General features: G+C 36.2%; 1 protein-coding gene across 2 annotated transcripts in view; it reads left to right on the top strand.

Moving 5' to 3' along the window:
• The window catches only part of LOC150103080 (nudC domain-containing protein 3), a 116968-nt gene that overhangs the window by 49082 nt on the left and 41102 nt on the right, over positions 1 to 26784 (top strand). For both annotated transcript variants that reach the window (XM_090397910.1, XM_090397909.1), the window contains exons 5-6: positions 5199 to 5301; positions 23378 to 23551. In XM_090397910.1, the coding sequence (XP_090254036.1) occupies positions 5199 to 5301; positions 23378 to 23551 (277 nt within the window). The remainder of the gene's footprint in view (positions 1 to 5198; positions 5302 to 23377; positions 23552 to 26784) is intronic.

Genomic DNA, 26784 nt, shown 5'->3' with positions numbered 1-26784 from the left:
TGTTTTAATATTATGATTATTATTACTGCTACTGATTAGTAAAAATATATAGATTCCACATGAATCTTTTAATGCAACAGTAAGTTGAATTGAGTAATTAAATTCATTTGGAGATTACCTCTGCCCTGTGATCTTTGCTCCCTGTCTCTACAGAAGGTTTCACAGGAAATCAAGAAACCCTCTTTCAAGAATTTCAGTAATTAAAAGTTTTTTTGAGTCCTACAAAAATCCTACATAAAAGGAAAAAGTCGTATTTGGAACAAATTCAAGAAAAATTTTACTCTATTTAAATTTTAAAAAATATATATTTGCATTTTTTAAATTTTTCTTGTTGGTTCACATGCCAGAAGCTATCTCCATGCAAAATTTCAACTTATTATCCCTGTGGATAAGCAATTTGAATTCTAGTCTTTGACTTAGCTATGTGTACATACATATATAAGTTGTGATGTGGGGGCACACATGTATATAGTTCATATACATATTAACAACTTAATGTTAAATGTGTGGAGATTATAGCATACGGAACAGTTTAGTTAATGGACAACTTTTTAAACAGTTAAAACTGGCATGCAAGAATTTAGCTTTCTGATATTTATTATTGCAGTATAGATGTTTAGCTAATCAATAGTATTAATATGACATCTAATGAAGGGAAAAAAATAGTTATTTTGGATGAAAAGGAAAGTACAGATGATGCAAATACTAAATCTAGTCCAGAATCTTTTTCTTGATAATTATGTCAGTTAAAGAGGGTAATATAACTAGTGAATAAAAGGCACTACTTGACAGTTACCTAAACCAAACTTTTTTTTTCAGTTAAAAACTACTATAGACAGTAGCACATCTCAGTATAATATTTTTTCTCATCTCATCTCATCTCATCTTTTTACCCTCTTTTACCTTGCGGTATCAAGGGTTTATTAATCATCGGACCTCAAACTGTTCACAGAATAAGGTGGTCAGCCCTGCGCTCCGGTGTATCCTATGTCCTGTAGAGTTCTCAAGGCCAGTTTGCCTGCTTTGCAGGATGAAAAAACCCCAGGATAAACTGGGGGAAAAAACCCTACTGTCCACCCCCAAGACCGGCTAACTTGGCTATGGCTGAGGAAGATCCTTCAGCTCCTCACGTCACCGACGGGAATCGAACCTAGGACACCCCTTCCCCACGCATATGGTTGCGAAGCGTGCAGTCACTAGGCTAACCGCGTGGGCTAATATTTTTTTTTTTTTTTTTTTTTAGTTTTTTTTTTATGTTGCGTCCATACACAAGAGGTTGGTTGATCAACCTATAGTACATTGGTACTGTATATGGGTAGTGGGTTGGGAAAGGAGAAACTTGTTTATACAAGTTTAAGTTTGAATGCAATTTCAGTTTTTATGATTTTGAAAATACCATTTGCACTAAATGTATCACTGAAGCAATTCTTACCAGAGAACATTCATTCTCCATTGCAGTTTGAATGATCCCCCATGTAGCCTTTGTTCCAAAAAGTGGACCAGCACTGTATAAGAGAACCATATCACAGTTGGATTTCATTGAAATCCATCTTCCTTTTCTGTTTATACCAAAGTTCAACATAGCTGCAAAGTAATTATTGATGAATCCAAAATATGAAGGGCTAAAAGTAGGAAGCTTGCGTCATAACTTGCTTTTTGGTCACGTGTCAAAAGTGATTATGTAAAAGCCTACTTTTATCTCTATTGTACCTGGATGATTCTATTCAAATTATTACCCATAGAAGAGCCAAATGCCTGCCTTTTTACTTTTTGTCAAATTTTTGCATAGAAAATCTTGGTAAATATCCTACCATTCCAAACATGCAAAATGCAATGCCTACTTTGAATTTTCATGAGAAAGTGATTAGAAAAATCTTGTCCAAACTGGACACCAAATAAACCTCCTGATCCAACTCTTCTGAAATTTTGGTGCTCCAGGGTTGACTCCTGTTCTTTGTTAACTTTTTATTTGCTCTGATTCCATCCAGCAGCTGTAAATTAGTCAATATTCAGTCAGTTCGAAAGGACAAAGATATTTGTCAGATTACGACTCCAGTCTCTCTCACATCAGTTCATTTGGAATTAATGGAGAAAACCATTAACACTTGATTTCTATGCTATCTTGAAGACTTGACTAATAAGTGATCACCAGTATGAATTTCACCACTTTCGTTCAACATGTAATCTTGATTGTATGTCACCTGACTTTGGACAAATGCCATGAAAAAGTTTATGGAGTGGTTGTTGTTGATATTTCTAAGGTACAGAATTTAGCATGAAGGACTGTGTAGTAGGTCTCATTCTTTTGAATTCTTGAAATAAATTGCAAACTTTCTCTTTTGCACATTGTGTGATAGTAGATTGATCTTTATCCTCTAACTTTGCAACTAAAGCTGGCAGTCCACACAAGCTCTATTCTTTCACCTGCTCATTCTGTATATCAGCAACCCTTCACCAGGTGCCATTCAGGTATGCAGTATGTTGCTGATGACACTACACTGCACTGCTCTTTCTAATTTAACAAAAAACCTTACATTACAGAAAGCTCAAACTTCAAGCATATCAGTAACAACCCTAAATTCTGATCTCCAAATTATTCTTCAGTGGATTTCTGATAACCTTGTTAATTTCAGTGCTGATAAGAGGCCTGTTTTGTTTCTTAAAAATTAACCTTATTCTTCCTTTCTTATTATTGACAATATCCAAATGTGTGAATAAGTTAAGATTTATCATCTGGGAATAGTTCTAAAATTATGTTTTTTCTTTTGCTCAAGGTTTAATTTTACTACTGAACAGCTAATGAATACTGTTCTAAACTTTGTGAATGAACCCATAAGAGTTCCCTAAAAATACTTCTTTCATTACAGAAGCAGTTAGGTTGTTTAATGATTTCTCTCTCTCTCAGCAAGTCATTCCACTCTCACATAGATATTCAGTTTCCGCAACTTACATTTTCCACAGATATTTCCATGATCAGTGTTGATCAGAATTAGCATTTATGATTCCCCACTATGTGTAACAACTAATCCAGCACTCCTTCACAGTTAAGCTTTTAACCCACAAAATAAAGTTTTCTTCTCTTCATTCATTAATTCTGCTTTTGTCTTTTTGGAACAGTTTCTCTCGTATATATATATATATACAGGGTGTTCGGGATAAATTTGACAGTTTCGTAAGGAAAAAGAAAATCTTCTTTGTATCTATTAAATTTAATGAATTGACAAAAAAACATTACAGGCAGAGTTAATTACAATACTATCAACAAGATTTACTCAAAATAACCACCATTAGCATCGATCACAGCTTCAATTCTGCTTCGGAACCTCGAACAAGCTGATGCTACAGTCTCCCTGGGAAGGGCCGCAAAAACTGTTTTAATTTTATCCATTAACTGGGCTTTTGTATTACTGGAAGTGCGATTGGTGTCTTTTTCAACTGCGCCCCATACAAAATAATCCATGGGGTTAAGGTCTGGGGAGTTTGGAGGCCAAACATTTGGACTGGTGAAGTCGTAGAAATTTTCAGACAACCATTTTTGACTTTTCCCAGAGGTGTGGCAAGGGGCCGAATCCTGCTGCCATACATACGGCCTACCATTGGCTACCCTTGTTATCCAGGGCTTGACTACAGTTAGCAACTCCACGAACAAAGCCCGAATTCCACCAGGTTTCTTCAACACCTGTTCCTGCAGATTTGCGAGGAATTCTGCTGTACGAACGCAATCAGATCGTCTGCTAGGGATCTTTCTTCTTGCTACATCCTCGTAGTCACCATTGCAAGTCTCTAGTTCATGCCTGATTGTTTTTACTGTATTCAGGGAGCATTGGGCAGCAGTCGTAATATCCTTATTTTGATGGCGGGCACGAATCATCATGATACAAGTTATTCTCTTCCATGATTCAGGTGGGTTCCAGCTATCCATCCTTTCTGACATCTTGTATATGAATGAAGAAGGGTCCAAACTTTTAAATGAAGAGAAGTGTGTGTTAATACATGTAACTTACGGAAAAATATAATTAATTATAAATATGTCAAATTTATCCCGAACACCCTGTATATATATATATATATATATATATTTCTGATTCACAGGTATTCAAATTCAATATTAACAGGTTTCTTATTTCTCCTCAACTTTCTGCTCATTCACAGTTACTAATGGCAGTAAGTTGGACAACCTCTCATTTATGGGATTTCCAAAATTTTATATATATATTATCCTCCCTTTTAATCAGGTTTCATGCCCAAATTGAAGGGTTTTTTTAAAAAAAAAATTTATCATTTTGTTTGTAAAAATATCTTTTTACCTCTTTCCTCTGTTTTTTCTCTTATGGATTAAATGAAATTTCTGGGAATTTTGTGAGTCATAAACAAGTGCATGAATAACTGCCAGGTAAATTTTACTGATAGAGGACCTGACAGTTAATAGTTGTATGCCCACTAGTTTTTCCAAGAGACTGGTTGGCCGAGTGGTTAGTGTATCTGCTCTCCAGCCAAAAGGCTGTGGGTTCGAATCCTGCCATGGGCTTAGATGTTTGTGATTGTCTGTGGAAATACTAGTGGTGATGGTGGGCGGTAGATGGCATTGGTGTAGTTGCGGCTCATTGTAGTTGTAGAGTAGGTACCCTCCCTTGATGAGTCCTTGGACTCCCTGAAGGTGTCCTATAATAATAATTAACAAATAAAAATTTGCATTGGTTGCTAGTAAGAAAAGTTACATTTATGAAAATATTATCAGTGTTATTTCATATGGGTTTATGAAACAAAAATTTATGTATATTTTTATTACTTGATGTAGGACATTTTGAATTAATGAGAGCTTTTTTTTTATGTTTTTTGTATTTTCTCAGTTGCTAGGCCAGATTAATTTTTCAAATTGGCCTCATTGGTGGGGATGAGAGTTCGTGCACTTATTTATGATATATACCATGACATTCCTAAAATTTGTATATTCTACTAGTGCATCATCATGTATTCAAATATAAGAGTACATGTTCAAGCATGTAAATATAATAGGTGGCACTTTGAAATATCAAGAGGATATATGATGAAAGGTTTTAGGATTTCATCACTGGAAAAAAAAGTTTGGGAATCACTCCTGTAGATTGATACTCAAGATGAAAATGATAATAAGAATAATTATAGGTTTGCATTACTATATTACTTGTTTGCTGAAGAAGTTTATAATTCTGTTATAGGACACAGAAGGATTTTCAGAACCGTTCTGAAAGTTACAATGGTGCAGTAAGAGACAATTATTGTTGGTCCCAGACACTTGGTGATCTTGATGTTAGGGTTAAGGTAAGGAATTTTGTATGTATTAAAATCACATATTTCATTATATTAGTAATTTGCTTCATATGTTAAAAACTTTGCTATCTGGGAGGTACAGGACTTGGTAATGCAGGTTAATCAGATGTGCCATTTATTCAAGTTATACTGTTTACATCTACAGTCACACTACTTTATATCCTTTATTTACTTTTTTTTGCTAGCCACTGTTTCTTACCACATCATGTTTCCATCATTTGAACAAGACAGATTGTTCAAATTGTTGTTTTGATTTTTCAGCAATCTCTCCAGTTAGCATCATAGAACTACTCTAAATATAATCAATGATATTATTAAATTGTATGTCACATTGCCAGTGTAATATACAAAATATGAAACAACATTTTTTGATTATGGAGCAGTATCCATGATGTCATGTTTTCTTCTCCATTTGGATTATGCTTCTGATATCATTGGTAATTTTAATAATATTTTAATTTTAGTAATATTAAAAGGATCCATTAGAATAAAAATTCACAATGGCTTGAAAAAAAATGTTATAACAAATATTCATTACATACAGCATAATTTCTCCAATAGCAAGAGAACAGAGAATTGGTCCATTGAAAAGAATGACTCTCACATATCGTTACAGTGATGCAACATGAACAAATGAAATAGTAAAACTTGAACATCCAAAAAAATAAACATACTAGATATTCTTGTTTTAATTCTTGAAACAGGCATAAATAACAAAGTTTATACATCAAGTATCTTCATGACTAATCTACTTGTATATACAAATGTGCCTCAGTATCCCATAATATAAAACACACTTCTTTTCCAACATGTATATTCTTTTGCATTATGAGAAGGGTCACTATCTAGACCAGCTTCGGCCTTTACTGAAGTACAGGTGCAAAGTTTAATTTTCATCCATGATATTTCATCATCACATAGTATTATATGTTTAACTTCTTATAACATAAATAAGCTCTTGACGAAGCATACCTGTCGTCACTCAAAATTAGTAGTGATTTCTAAATTGAATAAAGTATTTTATGATTCATCATGTTAGATGGTCATTTGACTAGAAATTTAATGAACATCATCAAAACCCCAGTTTCATTATTCAGATAAGATCCATCCTTTTACCACAGGTTAAATGACCCAATTATGTTTGTTTGCATAAAAGTGGGGTGGGGGGGGTGAGAGAATGGATTTTTACTATGTACAAAACAAAAAAAAAAAAAAATATATATATATAAAGAATATTTTAATAGGACTTACTCCAGCCATTCAGAAATGTTCTCATTTTCATCTAGTTTGATTTGAGAAGTCAGTTTCAGTGATTCTCTTACTCCAGGTAAATAAATGATTATTGACTTCATTTCACTTATTATGAACATAGTCTTACAGGCTAACATGTAGGCATTCCATTTATTGAAGAACCTGTAACACATCATTTTCACATGTAGGGTACAGGCAGGGGCGCGCTGGCCATATGTGCAATGTGTCCGATGCACACACACAGGCACCAGGATAGTAAAGGAACCAAAGATTTGCTATGATATTTTAAATAAAGTGAATTTTGTCAGCAAAATACTGCAGTCTTCATCTGTGAATCTCCAACTTGCTTTAGATGCATTGAATGATCTAAATCAATTTTTAAATGATTATAGATCTGGTGAAACTTTCAAAGAAATTGTAGAAAGCTCAAAATTAATTGCAGCAAAACTTGACGCAGAATCTGTATTTTGTAGTAGTAGACCACTAAGGCGACATAAAAAGACAACACAATTTGATTACGAAAACGAAAATATAGTAGATCCTAAAATTTCATTTAAAGTAATTTTTTTTCTTTGCATAATAGATCAAACATTACAATCTTTGCAGGAAAGATTTACTTTATTAAAAGAACATATGAATTCATTTCAGTTTTTGTATTTGTTAAGTACTTTATAAAATAAAGAATATTTATTATCTTGTAAAAAGTTATGACAAAAATTAACACACGAGAATCATTCAGACATTGACACAGATGATTTATGGGAAGAAATTTTACACTGTCAACCATTTATTTTTAATTTTAAAAACGATATATATCAGATAATTCAGTATATTTATTCAAACGACTTAATCACAGTTTATCCAAACTTTACAATTGCTCTTTGGATTCTTTTGTCATTACCAGTATCTGTAGCTATAATAAATTTAGTTTAATCCTTTATCCAAGTGTGAACAAGCAAAGTTTGTGCCTGAAAGTATCTTCAGGACTGGGGTAAGGTGGTGCAACATCAGGGCGACTCCTTGCAAAGGTGGAGCAAGATACCAACACTCCTATCTCAGTATCTCCCATAATGCAAAATCCATCTCCTTGCAGATATGTCTAATGTTATGCATTAAGGGAAGGGCCAATACCAAATGCATAACATTAGACATATCTGCAAGGGGATGGGTTTTGCATTATGGGAGATACTGAGATAGGAGTGTTGGTATCTTGCTCCACCTTTGCAAGGAGTCGCCTGGTGTTGCACCACCTTACCCCAGTCCTGAAGATACTTTCAGGCGCAAACTTTGTTTGCTCACACTTGGATAAAGGATTAAACTAAATTTATTATATTCTAACCAAGTGAAAAATAAACTTTCAACATCAGTATCTGTAGCATCTGCAGAACGGTCCTTTTCTAAACTTTAAATTATTAAAAACTACTTGTGCTCCACAATGGTACAAGACAGACTTTCAAATCTTGCCATTATATCAATAGAGTCAGATATTTTGGATCAACTTGATATACATGATATTATTCAAGAATTTTCATTAAGGAAAACTAGAAAAGTTCAATTCACTAAGTGATTTTTATTTAACCATTTCTTTACCCAATAATGTTTAATATGTTCCCATTTTATATACTTGTAAGTTACTATTATTTATTTATTTTATTATTTTATTTTTTTCCAAATTATTTTTGTTCTTTTTGTACCCTTCTTGTATGTTTATTGTTTTATATATATATATATATTTGTAATTTCTGCTTTTTATTGAATAAACTTATAATTAATATATTTCCTATTTCATTTTTACTCACTAATACGTTTTTAATAAGTGATTTTTTTATTGGGGGGGGGAATATAGGGGCACCAACTAAAGTTTTGCACACAGGTGCCGGACACTACTGGCGCACCCCTGGGTACAGGTAAAGGTTGGGAAAGAAAGAAAGCATCTGTTGATATTCTTCTTGAAAAGTTAAAGGTTGTAGCTGTTGGAGAAAAGTTCGTGAGGAAGTTTTGTTCCAGTGAACAGAGGCAGATGGAATAAAAGAAGAAAAGGAGAAGCAGGTTGGGTGCATTTGCAATTGGACAATAAAGGGATGTTGGATAGTTTTTGTGCTCATGTTTTAACAGCCCCCAAGAAATTATGGAGATCGGTTTAGTTGGAGCAGTGTCCATGGATGCACACCTGTAGAAAAGACATAGAGCTGAAAGAAACCATCTATGAGATAGTGGTTGAAGTAAATTAGTGAAAGAAAGATAATCTTTCAGCTGTTGCTTTCCTCTGTATACCATTGAAGTTTTTAGGGATGTTTTTGTTGCATCATCCAAATATATGAACAGTATTTTAAAAGATAGGCAGATTTAGGATTTGTACAGAATTAAGTGAAAAATTGTATATTGAGCAAAAAAGAATGCCTAGTCTTGTAGAGACTGAGGAAGAGAAGCTGCTGACATAGTGTTTCATGCCAGGAAAGGCCAGAGGTAAATGTTAGTCCAAGGAGAGAGAGAGAGATCTTTTTTTTTTTTTGTATTACTGAAGGTAAGAGTAGGTTGATCCTTCCCCTTATGCAAGAATAAAAGCCAGACTGCATTTTGATATCATTGAAGGTAAGCAGGTTATCCTTATCCCATTGAAGGATGTATGGTAATTATTGTTTCAAGTACTAGTTGTAGAAGATCTTTAAGCTTGAGATGTTGGAGTACTGTTGGTTTTGTTGAACAAGTAGCAGTGAAGTATACTCTCATCAGCAAACCTGGGCAGGAGTATTGTTGAATGAGAGGGCATTTATATATAGGAAAAAGAGTGTAGGCAACAGGATGGAACCCTTAGGCCCATGATCAAATGCTCTAGAAATGTCAGGAGTAACAGCATGTTTCTCCAAACCTTTCCAAAGCATTGAGTGGTGTGTGAGATGTAGGCCTAGAGAACCACTGTAAATATAGAGTGGCAGTATTTATACTGGTGGTTATTGATTAACTGTATATATGTATGAGCCCCTAAGTAGTGAAGAAGTTGACTGTTATGATGGTGACAGTGATCATGCAGTACTCACTTGGTAAGTGGCTAAGTTTATGAGTGTTCCATTCAGAAAAGGTTACATGCTGAACTACAAAGCAGGAAATTATGACCACCTGAGAGCTTCGCTGGGTTCTGTGCCATGCTATCACCTATTGGATTGGAAGGATATCGACAGTACATGGGACGTGTTTAAAAAATACTTAAATATCAGAATGTGTCCCTAGAGTTTGAAGAATAAATAGAGTAGGAGTGAAATGGATGTGTAATGTAATTAAGCAAGAGAATCGTAAGAAGAAGATGATGTGGAAGAAATATCATGTGCATAAGGATGTCAGTTATGATAATTATAAGCAGCAGGCCAGAAGAGTCGCAAGTGTTGTACAGAAAGCTAAGTCAGAGTATGAAAAGAAACTGGCTCTGCAAGTTAAAGACAACCCAAAAGAATTCTATGGCTATGATGCAAGTAAAAGAAATAATGAATTTGAAAGAATAACTCTACTGAATGCAGATTGCATGCTGGTGACTGATGCAGAAGTGATTGTTCAACTAATGAGCAGCCATTTTGCTAATCCACCAGATATATATGTAACAATGAACTCAGTGCTACCTCTTCACCATATGAGGAAACTTGTGGATGAGTTGAAAGTTTTTTTCACTTGGTTATACTATAAATTAAAGACGCCAAGAGAAATTATATTCTTGGTTTCATCCTTTATCTAAGTGTAAGCAAACAAAGTTTGCACAACTGGGCCACTTATGTATAGAGGCTGATGACTTCACATTAATTGCATTAGTATCCCATAATGCAAAGCACATATCCTTATAGACGTGTAATGCTGTGCATTATGGAAAGGGTCACTGCCCAGACCAGTTTTGACCTTCATTGAGGTCTCATCAGTGGGAGCCAGACCCAGAAGTGAAACCAAAGTAATGCAGAAGTCATCTTTCCATATATAAGTAGTCAAAAGGTGTGGATGAGCAAGTACTAGAGCTGTTGCACAAACTGAATAAGAATTCTGCAATAGAAACTGATGGGATAACAGCACAGATGCTAAAAGCATGTTCAGCTGAACTGGCTATTCCCTTGACCAGGCTAATTAAGATTCCACAAATGTGGAAATAATATATGGTAATGCCATTGCACAAGGGTGGTGCAAAGACCGATGTATCCAACTATTAACCAATCAGTATCTCAGGAGTGGTGAAGATCTTGGTTAGGGCTCACATTCAGAAATGAATTGACTGAGAATCTACTTAGCAATGAACAGCATGAGTTTACTAAGGAAAGGTCATGGTTTAGCAACTTGTTCATATTCTATAATAATGCTACCATTGAATTAGACAAGAGGACTGGATACACTATGATACGTTTGGATTTTGCTAAGACTTTTGACAGAATAGAGCATGAAATATTGTTGCATGGATTGGATTATGGACTATTGTCATGGGTGAGAAGATGGTTGACATATATCAAAAAAAGTCATATGTGGGGATATCTGCAACATCCAAGGTAACCAGTAGTGTGTGCCTCAAGGATCAGTCCTTAGTCCATTGTTATTCAATCTATACATTAATGACATTGGGAAGGATTTGACACATGACATACAACTATTTGTTGATGATGCAAAGATAGTATTCAGGAGTGCTGCTGATATTGCAGTACTTGTAGAATGATTTGAATAGGCTGGAATTGTGGGCATGTTAAAATGGTCATCATTACAATGTTAATAAATATAAAGTCATGCACTTTGGTGTGATTAGATATCCAATGTCGTATTATATTGGTGGGATTATGGTTGAAGAAACTATTCTGGCTAGGGGATCTTGGAGTGTTAGTAGACGGAAAGTTGAAGTTCAAGGGCTATATAGCAAAAATCGTAAATACAACTGAGAGAATAATGGCAATGCTGAAACAAACCTTCACATGTAAAGATAAGGAAGTCATTTTGCCTCTTTACAAGACCTTGATAAGACCTCACTTTGACTATTGCATGCAGGTCTGATCTCCTGGTTTCTGTGGTGATTCTGATACTGTGAAGAGAGTGAAAAGGAGAGTGTTAAAAATGATATTAGTATTGTGGACTACAGATTGAGAATTTCTAGACTGCAGACACTGGCAACAGAAGAAAGAGGATTGATATGATTGAGATTTACAGACTTCTGAAAGGGTTATACAGAATTTCAGTAAATGGAATTTTTCATTTTATGGAGGGTGGGGAAAGGATGTGAGGGCATCCATGAAAGTTGAGAATAGTATGACAGCTGGTGCTATGGTATGGCCTCCTTCAATTAGTACCTGACTCCTTGGAATTATTATTATCTGAGACTTATAGGGAGTCAAGAACTCATTGGGGGAGGCTATAAATCACCTGAACCAGCCAACATATTTTCCCTTAAATTCGATTACTAAATACTTAAGGAATTGACAGCATATACTAGAAATATAAATTAAATCAAACTTTAATATATACTTTCCAATATTTCGGCATCATGTTGCTATCTTCATGGGAACTTAAGATAAAGACATGTGCATGCAAGTACTACACAGCAGCAAATGAGAAACAAAACAAGGAAGCTGCAGTTTTCCTAAAGTCCTGATGGTACCCCCTAGCAGGCTATATTAGGTGTTCCTGGCCTTTGGACTGAAGTTCTTCTGATGTATGTTTCCCAAATTTGGGGCAGTCTCATGCATTCAAATTTGTTGAGGTTTGGCATGTTCCTGAGGGGTAAGGCTGATTCCATGAATAGTCTTTCATATCTTGCTGCAGTGTATTACTGTGGCTTTCTTCCACCTTATTCTGTGGTGAGTATCCAGAGCATGGTCTGCAAGCCCAGAGTGGCTGTACTGGTGAAATCGAATGTAGTCCTTGTGTTCTGAGATTCTGATATTTGCTGTCCTGCCTGTTTGGCCAAAATAGGACAATTTACAGCTGCAAGGAACCTGGTATACACCAAGTAGGTCTAGGGAAAGCGGTTGGTCTTTAGTGGAATGGATAAGAGATGCCAATTTTCTATATGGTCTGTAACAAGAGGTCAAGTCATGATTTTGTAGGATTTTGGTGATTTTTTTCTGAGTTGCCTTCGATATAGGGAATGGTGATGCATTTAGAGTAATTTTTTTTGGGATTGTGGATAACTGGTTTTAGTATTTTTTGGATTTTTTTTTTTTTTTGGGGGGGGGGTAGTCATTGGCTGAGAAAGTGTTAAGGATGTGATTTAGTTCAGTGGTTAGGGCATTTGAACAGATTAGTTTAGCCCTGTTGAATAGTGTCTTAATAACTCCATATTATTGTGAGGGGGAGGGGGGATTGTTGGTGAATGTATCTATCTGTATGGGTGAGTTTTCTATAAACTGAGAAAACCAAGGTTCCATTAAGTTAGCAGGTGACTAGTGAGTCTAGGAAGGGGAGGCTATTGTTTTACTCTTTTTGCAGGGTGAACTTGATTCTGGAGTGTTGGTTGTTTAAGTGTTAAGAAGGAGAGGAGTGTATCCGAGCCATGTGGTCAAATAGCGAACACATCATCATCGTAGCGAAGACATATCGGTAGATTCTTGTGGGGCAGAGTTTAAGGCTTTCTCTTCAAAAGTCTCCATAAAGAAGTTGGCCAAGGGTGGGAAAAGTGGTGAACTCATGGCTGTCCCCCTCTATCTGTTTGTAGAATTTTTCCTGCCAAACGAAATAGCCTGAGTTCATTGTGAACTGAAATAGGGCTGAGATATCAGGATGAAATTTACCTTGGATTAGCTCTAATTTTTCTTTGAGGGGGACATTTGTGAATAAGGAGGATTTGTGAACAATTGACACAATGCATGTCTCGTGCACTGCGGCAAATAAAGAATTCGAAAAAATATGGAGTCGACATATCAACAAGTTTGATAAATTAAAAATGAACTCGAAGTCCAAACCAACACTGTAGTTAACCTTTCTTCAGTTATTTTGAAGCGTGAAGCACTCAACGCTCTGTCACGTGGTCACAACTTCGCCATTGCTCCTAGGAAAATACCGGCCGAAGAATTAATGATCCAGATTGAACGCGAGCTTCGCCACCTTCCAAACCACATTGCCAACGATATTAGATTGGATGTGGTTTGTGTTCTCACCATTGGCATGCCAGTAGTCTCTGGCGCCTGTGTGCAAAACTTTAATTGGCACCCCCCCCCCCACCACCCTCCAATAAAAAAATCACTTAAAAAAACTTTTTTTTTTTTTTTTTAAGTATTTCCTCCTCTTTGGCGCCTTTACTATCCTGGCACCTGTGTGCATTGCACACATGGCCAGCACGCACCTGGTTCTCACAAAAGCAAGACCACCAAAAACCAACATATCCAATAGCGCATACAAGTCTCTACAGGAAATGAAGAAAAACAAAGAAATAGTTATCGGGGAATGCAACTGTGGTACTCAATCATACTGTGACTACACAGGTAAGCTTAATGCTTTACTATTAGACCAGGTTACGTACCTCCCTATTGAATACAATCCCACCAACTCACAAATTAGAAACTCCATAGGCTCCTTAAGGTCACTTCTTGGCCTGTGGAGATTACTAACAAACTAAAACCATATAACTCTAGATCCCCACCATATATATGGGCTCCCAAAAATACATAAAGAAAATGTGCCATTACGTCCCATAGTGGATGGCATTGATTCCTCCCTACGTACAAACTAGCTAAATATTTAACCAAAAGTGCTCTCACACTATACTGGCAACACACACCATAAAAAAACAGAGCCCACTTCAAAGCCAGTGTAGAAAACCTTACACTACAACATAATGACATAATGGTCAGTTTTGATGTCTCCTCCTTATTCACAAATGTCCCCCCTAAAAGAAACCTTAGAGCTAATCCAAGGTAAATATTCTCCCGATATCTCAGCCCTATTTCAGTTCACAATGAACTCAATCTATTTCGTTTGGCAGGAAAAATTTTACAAACAGATAGAGGGGACAGCCATGAGTTCACCACTTTCCCCACCCTTGGCCAACTTCTTTATGGAGACTTTTGAAGAGAAAGCCTTAAACTCTGCCCCACAAAAACCTACCATATAGCTTCGCTACATTGATGATGCGTTCGCTATTTGGCCACATGGCTCAGATACTCCTCTCCTTCTTAACACACTTAAACAATCAACACCCCCAAATCAATGGAACCTTGGTTTTCTCAGTTTATAGAAAACCCACCCGTACAGGCAGATACATTCACCAACAATCCCCCCCCCCCTCACAACAATATGGAGTTATTAAGACACTATTCAACAGGGCTAAGCTAATCTCTTCAAATGACAAAGCCCTTACCATTGAACTAAATCAATCTTTAACACTTTCTCAGCCAATGGCTATCCCCTCCCCAAAAAAAAAAAAAAATCCAAAAAATACTAAAACCAGTTATCCACAACCCAGCCCCTTCACAAAAAAGATTACTCTAAATCCATCACCATTCCCTACATCCGAGGCACCTCGGAAAAAATCTCCAAAATCCTAAAAAAAAACATCACTTGACCTCTTGTTACAGATCATATAGAAAATTGGCATCCCTTATCCGCTTCACTAAAGACCAACCACTTCCCCTAGACCTGCCTGGTGTATACCAGGTCCCTTACAGCTGTAAATTGTCCTATTTTGGCCAAACAGGCAGGACAGCAAATATCAGAATCTCAGAACACAAGGACTACATCTGATTTCACCAGTACAGCCACTCTAGGCTTGCAGACCATTCTCTGGATACTCGCCACAGATAAAGGTGGAAGAAAGCCACAGTAATACACCACAGCAAGTTCAAATATGGAATCTGCCTCAGCCCTTAGGAACATGCCAAACCTCAATAAATTTAGATGCATTAGACTGCCCCAAATTTCGGAAACATACATCAGAACTTCAGCCCAAAGGCTAAGAACACCTAATATAGCCCGCTAGGGGGCACCATCAGGACTTTAGGAAAACTGTAGCTTCTTCTCTTCATTTCTCATTTGCTGTTGTGTAGTACTTGCGTGCACGTGTCTTTATCTTAAGTTCCCATGAAGGTGACAACGTGACATTGCCGAAATATTGGAAAGTATATATTAAAGTTTGATTTAATTTATATTTCTAGTATACGCTGTCAATTTCTTAAGTATTTAATAATCATGTTTAACCAGCGTATAAATCTTTCTGCAAGGCTTAAATTCCTTTAAATTCATTCACACTAGATGCACTCACTACTCTTAAGGGCAAATTATTCCACTCACTCACTGCTCTCTGGGAGAAAAAACCTAGCCCTTTCCCCTTTTTTGACTACAAATAAACTTAACTTCCATGGATGCCCCAAGTTCTCTCCCCACCTTCCATATAACAAAAAATTTCATCAGTTGATATCCTATAACACCTATTCAAAAGTTTATAAAGCTCTATAATATCACCCATCTTCTAATGTTAACCAGAGTCTGCAATCCACATACTTGCAATCTGTTGTCATAATCTAAATCACATAATTCAGATATAATCTTTGTAATTCTTCTTCGCACCCGTTTCACAGCGTCTTTATCCCCTTGGAACCTGGGAGATCAAATCTCCACAAAATAATCCAGGTATGGTCTTATCAAAGCTTTGTAAAGAGGCAAAATGACTTCCTTATCCTTACATGTCAAGATTTGCTCCAACATCGGTTATCCTCTGAGTTGTATTTGCAACTTTTGCTATGTGACCTTTGAACTTTAAATTCCTATCCACCAATATGCCAAAATCCTTGCCACTTCAGTTTCTTGTAGCATAACCCTGCTAATATAATATGCCACTGGAACTCTAATCATGCCAAAGTGCATAACTTTACACTTACTAACATTAAATTGACAATCATTTTGTAATTGCTGAATATCAGTAGCATCCCTGATTGCCCTGCCTATCTTCGCATCATCGTCTGCAAACAATTGCACATCTGATGTTAGATCCTTCCTGATGTCATTTATGTATAGATTGAACAATAATGGCCCAAGGACTGAACCTTGAGGTACACCTTAAATCTGGCAGATTCACACCCACTGTATACCACTTTTTGATATCTGTCTGTCAACCATCCCCTGATCCAAGTCAACAATTTATATTCCAATCCCATATTCTCCAGTTTATGCAACAGCCTTTCGGGTGGTGTCCTATCAGCAAAATCCAACATTATCATAGTGTTTCCATTCCCTTTATTCCCAACTTGGCCATAACATTGTTGTAAAATATGAACATTCGACCTCATTTTCCTTTAGTAAACCCATGCTGTTCCTTGAAGAGTATAGGAACAGAAATACAGAATCGCATACAGAAATGGGTAGACATGTTTGTCTACCCATTTTTGTAGGTGGGTTCTTACCAACTTCTCTAAAATCTTCACTACCACACCAGAGATACTGATAGGTCATTTGTTAGACATATCAGTTTTTGCACCACCCTTGTACAATGGAACTATCATACATTCCTGGGGTATCATTCCTGAGCTGAGACTCAAATTATACAAACATGTGAAAGGCATAGCCAGTTTGGCTGAACATTCTTTTAGCAAACAGGCTGATATTCCATCTGTCCTTATAGACAAATTCTTATCCAGATTATGCAACAGCTCTTCGACCTCATTTTCATGAATCTCTAACTCTTCATCAAATGTAGCAGTAGCACTGTGTGCCTGGTTGATATATCTTAGCAAAGTGAGCACTCATTAACTGAATAATTTCGTTAGCTTCCGACACTCGATTACCATCTGCATTCAATAAAGTTATTCTTCCACATTTATTCTTTCTTTTACTTGCAGTATAACAATAAAATTCTTTTGGATTACCTTTAGCTTTCATGACCAATTTCTTTTCATACTCTGATTTAGCTTTCCTCACAATATTCGTTACTTTTCTGGCCTGAGCTTTATATATTTCATAACTCCTCTCACTCTTATTCTCACAATATTCTTTCCACATCATCTTCTTGTGGATTTCTTGCTTAATAAGGTTGGACATCCATTTCACTCCCGACCTATTTATTCTTTGAACACTAGGGATACATGTGGATACCGCCTCATTTAAGCACTTTTTCAAAGATTCCCATGCATTACTGACACTTTTCCCATTTAGTAACTGATACCATGGGACCAAAGTATTATCTTAAGTTAATGATAATTTGCAGCTTTGTAGTTCAGCATGTAACCTGCTTTAATTGGAGCATCAATACAATTAGATACTTCTCAAGAAAGTACAGAATGATCACTGTCACCAATTAGCAGTAAAATAGCCATATTCTTGACAGAGACCCCTTCTGATGCTATGTGCAAATCCAACACTCTTTGACCTCGAGTTTCTTCTTTCACATGCTGCTTGAGAAAGTTATCTTGCAACAATTCAATAAATTCCTCTTCTTTCTTATCATGAGATTTCTCTTCTACCCAATCCATGTTTGGAAAATTAATGTCACCCATAATGATCATTTTGTACCCATAAGGCTAAATTGGCGATGCATTTCTTCTTTCCCTGCAACTGAGCCACCATCTGTAGCAACACCCCACCATATATTTCATTCTGTTAACCATTACTTCACACCAGATAGACTCAAATTCACTGCTACATGGGACATTGTCACCATCATTGTTTTCTTGTGTTTCTATCCTAACTAGATTTAAGTCATCTGATATCATTAGTAGCACTCCTCCTCCTCTCCTATCTCTTCTGTCATTTCTAAAAATAATATATCCATTAAACTCCATCTCACTTACCATCTGATTCTGATAACCAGGTTTCACTAATGCCAACAATCTTAGGCCACATCGTATTCAATAAAGCAACGAACTCGACTCCTTTATTTCTAATGTTCCTGCCATTTCTATATAGATATAATAAATTACCACCTAGCCTATTCTTATAATTAGATATGCAGTCTATTTGGTATTGTTCTAGAATTTTCTCTTTTACCTCCCCAGACATACTTAATACATCTGAACCTAAAGCATATTTTTCCACCCCTTCACCACATACGAGGGTGGTCTGAAAAGTTCTCGGCCATAGATGGCAACACTATCGGCAAGATTTTTTTTTCTAAGTTGGTACATTTGTCATAAGCATCCATGTGAAATTGCAAGTCATTCTATCAAGTAGTTTGTTTTATACAGCTGTCTGAAGCAAAAGTGTTGTCTGTATCCCTCAAAATGGATAAAATTGAGTATCGTGCGGTTATAAAATTCTTTGTAAAAGAAATTTATTTGAAGTTTATAAAAGTTTATGGGCACTTTTCTCCTTTATGTTAAACAATTAAAAAATGAACTGCTGAGTTTAAACATGGCCTTTCATTTTGAAGATGATCCACGTGAAGGATGTCCAAAAAGTGTCCAATCATTGATCAAGTGCACGATATGATATTGAATGACTGGCAAGTCAAAGCATGTGAAATTGCTGAGACTGTAGGTATTTCAAAAGAACATGTAGGATATATTTTGCATGAAGAATTGCAAATGGAAAAGCTTTGCACAAGATCGATGCCGCACTTGCTCACAGCAGATCAAAAATGCACTTGCATGAAAATCTCTGAACAGTGCTTGGAGCGTTTTAATAAGAATAAATCTGATCTTGTGCGTCGATTTATTACTATGGATGAGACTTGGATTCACCATTACACACCAGAATCCAAACAGCACTCAAAACAGTGGACAGAAGCTGGTTGTTCAGTGCCAAAGAAGACAAAGTCGGTTCCATCAGCAGGAAAGGTCATGGCATCGGTGTTTTGGGATACTAAAGGCATTGTGTTTATTAATTATCTTGAAAAAAATTGTGAGAAAAGACCCGATTTGCAGAAGAAAAAAATCATATTTCATCAGGACAATGTACCTGCCTACAAAGGTGTTTTGTTAATGGGAAAATTAAGGATCTGCACTATGAATTGTTGGAACATCCATTCTATTCCCCTGATTTGGCTCCCTCTGACTTCTGTCTCTTCCCAAAACTGAAACTCTTCCTTGCTGGTCAGCATTTTTCTTCGAATCAAGAGGTGATTGCAGCTGTAGAATGGTATTTTGCAGATCTTACTGAGAACCACTACAGGGACAGGATAATGGTGCTGAAGCATCTCTGGAATAAATGTATTAGTCTTAAGATTTTGAAATTATAAATTTGTTTTTTCATTGTTAGGCCGAGAACTTTTCAGACTACCCTCGTACACAGCCATGTTCGAAGACATTCATATCTTTATCATATTTGCATACCATAGCTTAACTTTCACACATATTTTTCCCATTCCTCCCTTGATGATCTAGTATGTGTTGGTTTTAAATGGAGAATGCTAAGGCGCCATCAGTCTGGCTTGTGATCAGTCTCTAGAAATGGGAGAAAGTTGTTGTTTTCCTTTTCTAAGGTAAACTGGATCCTGGGATGTTTATTGTTTAGATGTGTTAAGAAAATGTTGAGCATATCCAGGCCATTTGGCCAAATGGAAAACACGTCAACAGCCAGGCAGTAGATTTATGTGGAGCAGAGTTTAAGGCATTTTCTTCAAAGGTCTTCATGAAGAATTTGAGCAGCGAATGGAGAAAGTTGAGAACCCAAGTTAATTGTGAACTGATACAGGGCTGAGATGGCAGGAGTAAATATAGCTTGAGTGAAGTCTTAAGTTGTCTTTGAGTGGGGCATTAGTGAATACAAGAGGGGGACATCAAAACTGATCATTATGTCAGTGTGTTGGAATGTTAGCTTTTCTGTATTGGCTTTAACGTGTGGCGAGTTTTTTATGGGTGAAAGTGTGTTGCCAGTATACTGTATCTGATCTGAATACACAGATCAGAACACTTTACATGATCCTTAAAAAGATCACCTCTTAGCCTGTGGAATTCGCCAACAAACCAAAACCATATAACTCTAGATCCCCACACCCCAGGGAATATGGGCTAACAAGAATTCATAAACAAAATGTGCCATTACATCCCATTGTGGATGGCATTGATTTACTTGCATACAAATTAGCCAAAGTCTCATAATATACTGGCAACATACCTTCACACACAAAAATCTCATCTCACTTTAAAGCCGGTACAGACTCAAACTCCAACACACTAACATAATGGTCAATTTTGATGTTTCTTCTCTGTTCACTAATGTCCCACTCAAAGACACCTTAGAACTGTTTGTTTGTAGAATTTTCCTTGCAAAATGAACTTGGGCTGTTTCATTTTGCACGGAAAATTCTGCAAACAAATAGAGGGGACAGCCATAAGTTCTCTGCTTTCTCCACCTCTGGTCAACTTCTTCATAGAGACCTTTGAAGAAAATGCCTTAAATTCTGTCTCACATAAACCTACTGTCTGACTATGCTGTGTAGATAATTAATGTATTCTCCACTTGGCCACATTGTCTCAATACGCTCAACATCCCAGGTTCCAGTTGATTTTAGAAAAGGAAAAACAACTGTCTTCCATTCCTGCACACTGATTACACACTAACCTGATGGATCCTTGGCATTCACCAGCAGTCACACTACCTGCCGTCGAAAATATAGGATTATAAAAACCCTATATAACAGTGCAAAATTAATCATTTCTGAGAGCAGTTCCCTAACTAGTGAACTTTATCATATTTTCATCGCTTTCTTAGCCAATGGCTACAACCCTCACACAATCTAAAAAAAAAAAAAAAAATTAAAACCCTGTAACTGTAACCATCCCTCCTCTTCCCCTTCAGAGCAGCGATTACACAAAATCTGTCAGGAGTGGTTGTGAAGTTGTATTTCATCAAGATTTTTGTTAATTTTTCAGATGTGTGCCAGATATATGGAATGGTGACACACATCTGAAAAATTAACAAAAATCTTGATGAAATACAACTTCACAACCACTCCTTATCTGCACCACCAAAGACCTGCCACATTCCCTAGACCTACGAGATGTCTACCAGGTCCCTTGCTGTTGGAAACTATCCTGTTATAACTAAACAAGCAGGACAGCTAATATCAGAATTTCTGAACACAAGGACTATACCCATTTCCATCTTTGTGGCCACTCTGGACTTGTTCACTATGCTTTGAACACTCACCGCAGGATATTCTGGAAGAAGGCTATTCTGTTGCACCACAGTAAACACGTATATCGAAAGGCTTCCTTGAATCTGTCTCAGTCCTGAGAAACTTCCCAAACCTCAACAAATATGGGTGCATGAAACAGCCTAAATTGAGAAGCACTCATCATCAGATCTTCACCTCAACAGCCAATGCCACTCAATTTCACCCACTAGGGGATGCCATTTAGGACTCTAGGCCTGATTGGTTGTTTTTCTTCAGCTTCATTTGCCCAGCGTTAGTACCTGCATGCACATATCATTGCTTTGTGATCCCTGATGATGTCAATGTAACATTACCGAAATATAGTAAAGCATTAAAGTTATTATAGGTTATTTCCTGAAAAAATAGTTATGAATAGCCAGTGTATAAGCCTGTCTACGAATGTATTTTAATTCTTCCAACAATGTAGAAAGGTATGACATATTGCTGATTCTCTTGTTGCTGCTAAATGAAAAACTTTCCATCAGTGATCTTAACCATGAGACATGATTAAGCTTAACAGCCTCTGTGGGCATCTCTTAATAACAAATCTACAAACACTGCTACTGTATTTATCTTCATACAACAGAAAAAGGGGTTGCTTAGGGGTCAAAGCCAAGTAACTGGTAGAAGACATCCACATTGCCTTTTAGGAATACAGAGAACCGATTGGGGCTTCTGACCTAATGGTCATATAATGTCCAATCCTCACCTTCATGTGGTGTACTCCCATTAGTAGGTATCTACTGGGTACTGAACAAACGAGGATGGGCTGGCAATTTGGGATTTTAGCTGACCAAATTGTACTCATATTGTGATCAAAGACTAGAGACCATAGATATGAGAGTTCTGAGGTGTATGATGCCAAAGAGGCCCAGAGCAAGACCAAGGTCTAGGTGGATTGATTCAGTCAGAACTGTCTTAGAAGAATGAAATATTAGATATGACAATATTGGAGTGCTTACAAGTAATGGACTGATTTGGAGGAAAATTGTTGATAGGAGATTAATAATGATGTAAACTTAATCATTTGGTGCTCTCATTGTAACCTGAAGAAGATGATGACGATGTCTTTCATAAACAAAATGCAAAGATGTTTAAATGTCTTTGCACTGGTCCCTAGAAAGGGATTTAAAAAAATAAATAAATGAAGTGTATTCTGTTTCTAGTTCATTGATTCATAAACCTGTTATCATTAGTATTGATGGCTTGTGTTCATTATGAGGATTCTAATGACTGCTGCTGTTTTTTTGTTATTTGAGATATTTCATGTATTGTTCTCATTATTTTCTGAATCAAAATTAGATTTTTTATGGAATTCACTCCTCTCCTTTTTTGTTATCTTCTTCTTTTTCCTGTGGCTCTTACAGCCCAAATCAAGCGTTGGCCTTTTGGTTTTTTGCCATCTAGTAGAAAGAAAATAGCTTATTCTGTTCTTTCCTTGTGTGGAAATGAGTGAAACATGCACATGTAATTGGAGGTTCAGAAGTGAATAATAATAATAACTCCTAATTTTTAGTTTTGGAATCTATTAATCTCTCAATTTCTCAAGTTATAAGGTTTGCAATCATGTATAAATTATAAAATAAGGTTAAAATTTTCAGTGCAAGAATTGAATTGGATTATGAAGTTAACTAAATTCTTAGCATTTTGAGTTTTAGAAGTCTTGACTGAAGAACATTTTCTTTTGCTTTATACTTGCAGTTGTTTTTGCTTAGTTAATAATTTGAAGAACTTCACTCATTTTTGTTTGAAATTCTTCAAAAATGACTAATTATGCTTTTTCAGGTACCTTCTGGAATTGTATCTGGGAAATTTGTGAAAGTGAACATTGAGCACATGCATTTAAATGTTTCTGTGTTGGAAGATGGACAATGGCAAAGTGTGGTAGATGGTGATTTAGTTTGGAAAATCAATGTTGAAGATTCTACCTGGACTCTGGTACCAAATGAACATGTGCATGTAAGTTGGCATTGTTATTATGTATAATTATATTCCCATACAAACAAAATAAATTACTCTTACCAGTTTAATATGTAAATTGGTGAGAGTAGATTAGGAAGTGCATTTGAATATCATCTTTTGATACTTTGGACATAATTTCAGTATCACAAATGTCAGAAAACTCACATTAAATATTAATTTTTATCTATTATTATTATATTATTAGTATGTGTTAGGTTTTATTTTGTAGTAGAGGTGCAATTTTTAGTTTCTTACCCTACAGTTTATAATTAGTACATTTCATTTAATTTCTTTTGGGATCCATTTATATGGGATGGTTTTAATTCCATGTATTTGTAAACATCCATAGACTGTAAGCAACTTATAATACACCCATCTCATAATCAGTTACTGTGTTGTAATCTGAACAGTCTACAGCATCTTCAAAGAATTCTATCCCTACACTGCATTAAATACAACAGGTGTACTGTGTTACACTTCTTCAATATATATATATATATATATATATATATATATATATATATATCATCATCATCAATTTCCTGCCATGTACCCTCAAGGGGTGTACAGGATATGACAGTACTACATGAAAAAATTACATCATTACTAACTTCCTATCTACAATTTTCCTCCAAATCAGTCTGTTACTTGTCAAGACTCCAACGTTATCAGATCTTATATTTCTATCGTCTAAGGCACTTTGTACCATATCAATCCACCTATATCTTGGTCTTCCTCTGGGTCGTTTTCCTGCCAACCTGGCAGAGAACACTTGTTTTGCTAATCTTTCCTCTCCCATTCTATTTAAGTGACCATACCATCTGAGATTAGCTCTGCTAACGCATTCCTGGAGGCTGACAATGTCAAGTTCTTTCCTAATATCCTCATTTTTAATATGATATTGCCATTGATGCCATCTGTTCACGCCTTTAATCTTTCTCAGGACTCTCATATCTGCAGTCTCTAGTCTTTGGTCAAGTGTTTTACTTCTGACCCAGCTCTCAGATCCATAAGTTAAAATTGGTTTGAACACAGTCTTGTATACAGCTAATTTAGTGTTCCGACTAATTTCTTTCTTATTCCATATGAATTTATTCAATTGGCTTCCCACCATACCAGCTTTGCTGATTCTGTTGTCTATTTCTATATTTAGTTTACCATCTTCAGTAAAAATTGTGCCTGAGTAGCTGAAATGGTTTACTTGTTCCACAGGTTCTCCATTCACAACACAGTTGACATTTTCAATGATTCTGCCTATTTTCATTGTCTTTGTCTTTTTATTGCTGACCTTCATACCATATCTATTACAACAGCTATTCAATTTAGTCAGAGAATCTTGCAGACTTATTTAGAAGTATAACATCATCCGCATAAAGCAAAGAGCTGACATTAACATCTCCAATTTTGATATCAGGTTTAATACCACATTCCTTCATAATGTGATCCATATAGATAATGAATAACAGAGGGGATAATGTACATCCTTGTCTCACACCAGATTTAACATTAAACCATCTTCCTGTACTTCCTTCAATTCTAACTGCTGACTTACAACTCAAATAAAGACTAAGTATTGCTTGATATAATGCCCCATTGACACCATATAACTGCAGCGTATTGAATAGCTTCTCTCTTGGCACCTTGTCATATGCCTTTTCCAAATCTACAAAACTTAAATACAGATCTTTGTTATATTCCCATGTTTTCTCGACTATTTGTCGTAAAGTGAAGATCTGATCCTGACAGCCTCTATTTGGCCTGAATCCAGCTTGTTCTTCACCAAGCTTTTCTTCCACAATTCTTCTCAACCGTTTCTCAAGTATACTTGCATAGATCTTGCCAGGAACACTCAGTAGGGAAATACCTCTGTAATTCTCACATTCAGTTTTATTTCCCTTTTTATATATGGGTACTATGAGAGCTCTACTCCAATCATCGGGAATTCGTCCCTCTGTCCAGGCTTTCTGAACTATGCAGTGCAGCCACTGTAAGACTCTTATACCACCATACTTCAGCATTTCTGGTCGAATATCATCTACTCCTGCTGCCTTTCCACATTTCAAGCCTTTGATGGCTTTTTCTACTTCAAGTATGGATATGTATTCCTGACTGCATGCCTGGTCAGTGTTTTTTATCACTGTGCTGTCATCACTGCTTGTTTCATTTAGCAGTTTTTCAAAGTAATTACTCCATACTTCAAGGATATCTTTTTCTCCTGTTTTCATTTCACCTTTATCATCTCTAATTCCTTTTACAGCACTCTTTCCTCCATTCCTAAGCTTCTTCAACAACCTCCAGAATATTTTGCCACCTTCTTGGTATTTATTTTCTATATTCTTGCCAAAGTCCTCCCATGACTTTTGTTTAGCTAGTTTTACACAGTGTTTAGCATTCTTGCATTTGTCTCTATATTCTCTAAGAGCACAAGCTGACTTATTTGACAGGAACTTTTGGTATGCTTTCTTCTTTTCCTTCACTGCCTCTTTAACTTCCTGTGTCCACCAGGGAGTTCTGATTTTTTTATCCTTACAGATAACCTCACTACATGCCTCTCTGGCAGAATCAATCAATGTTTCCTTCAGAGTTTGCCACTGAATCTCCAAGGTTTGATTCCTGTTCTCAAACTCTTTCATTTTCTTTTCAATAATCTTTCTGTATTTTAGTCTACAGTTCACATCTGAGAGCTGCTCAACTTTTATTCGCTTTAAAACTTTCTTACATGTTATTCTTTTCAATATGAAATTCAATTTTATCCTGCTGAAGACTAAATAGTGATCACTTCCAATTTCAAATCCTCTGTACACTCTGGTGTCCTGCACCAGGGAGAAAACATCACTATCAACAATAACATAGTCAATGAGACTTTTCTTATTCCTAGCCTCTTCTCTCCATGTGAATTTGTGCACATTTTTATGTTGGAACATGGTGTTAGTAATAACCAGTCCATGTCCTGAGCAGAAATCCAACAGATATTTGCCATTATTATTAGCTTTGCTCTTTTCTCCAAATTTTCCCAAAATATTTTTGTATGTCTCACAATCATTTCCTACTCTACTATTTAGATCCCCAACAAGGACCAACTTTTCCTTTTTAATTGTGTCAGTTGCTTTTTCTAAAGCCTCAAAAAATTCCTCCACTTCTACCTTAGTAGAACCTTCTGTGGGACCATAGGCACAAATAAGTCTCATTGTCCAGTTCCCCATTCTCATATTTGCCCACATTACTCTACT

Source organism: Typopeltis vanoorti, chromosome 9 (assembly GCF_054136105.1).
Source record: "Typopeltis vanoorti isolate ZY-2024b chromosome 9, IOZ_Tvanoo_1.0, whole genome shotgun sequence".
Classification (NCBI taxonomy): domain Eukaryota; kingdom Metazoa; phylum Arthropoda; class Arachnida; order Uropygi; family Thelyphonidae; genus Typopeltis; species Typopeltis vanoorti.
The sequence above is the reverse complement of the archived record's forward strand: the minus strand, read 5'-3'. Positions and strand labels throughout refer to the sequence as shown.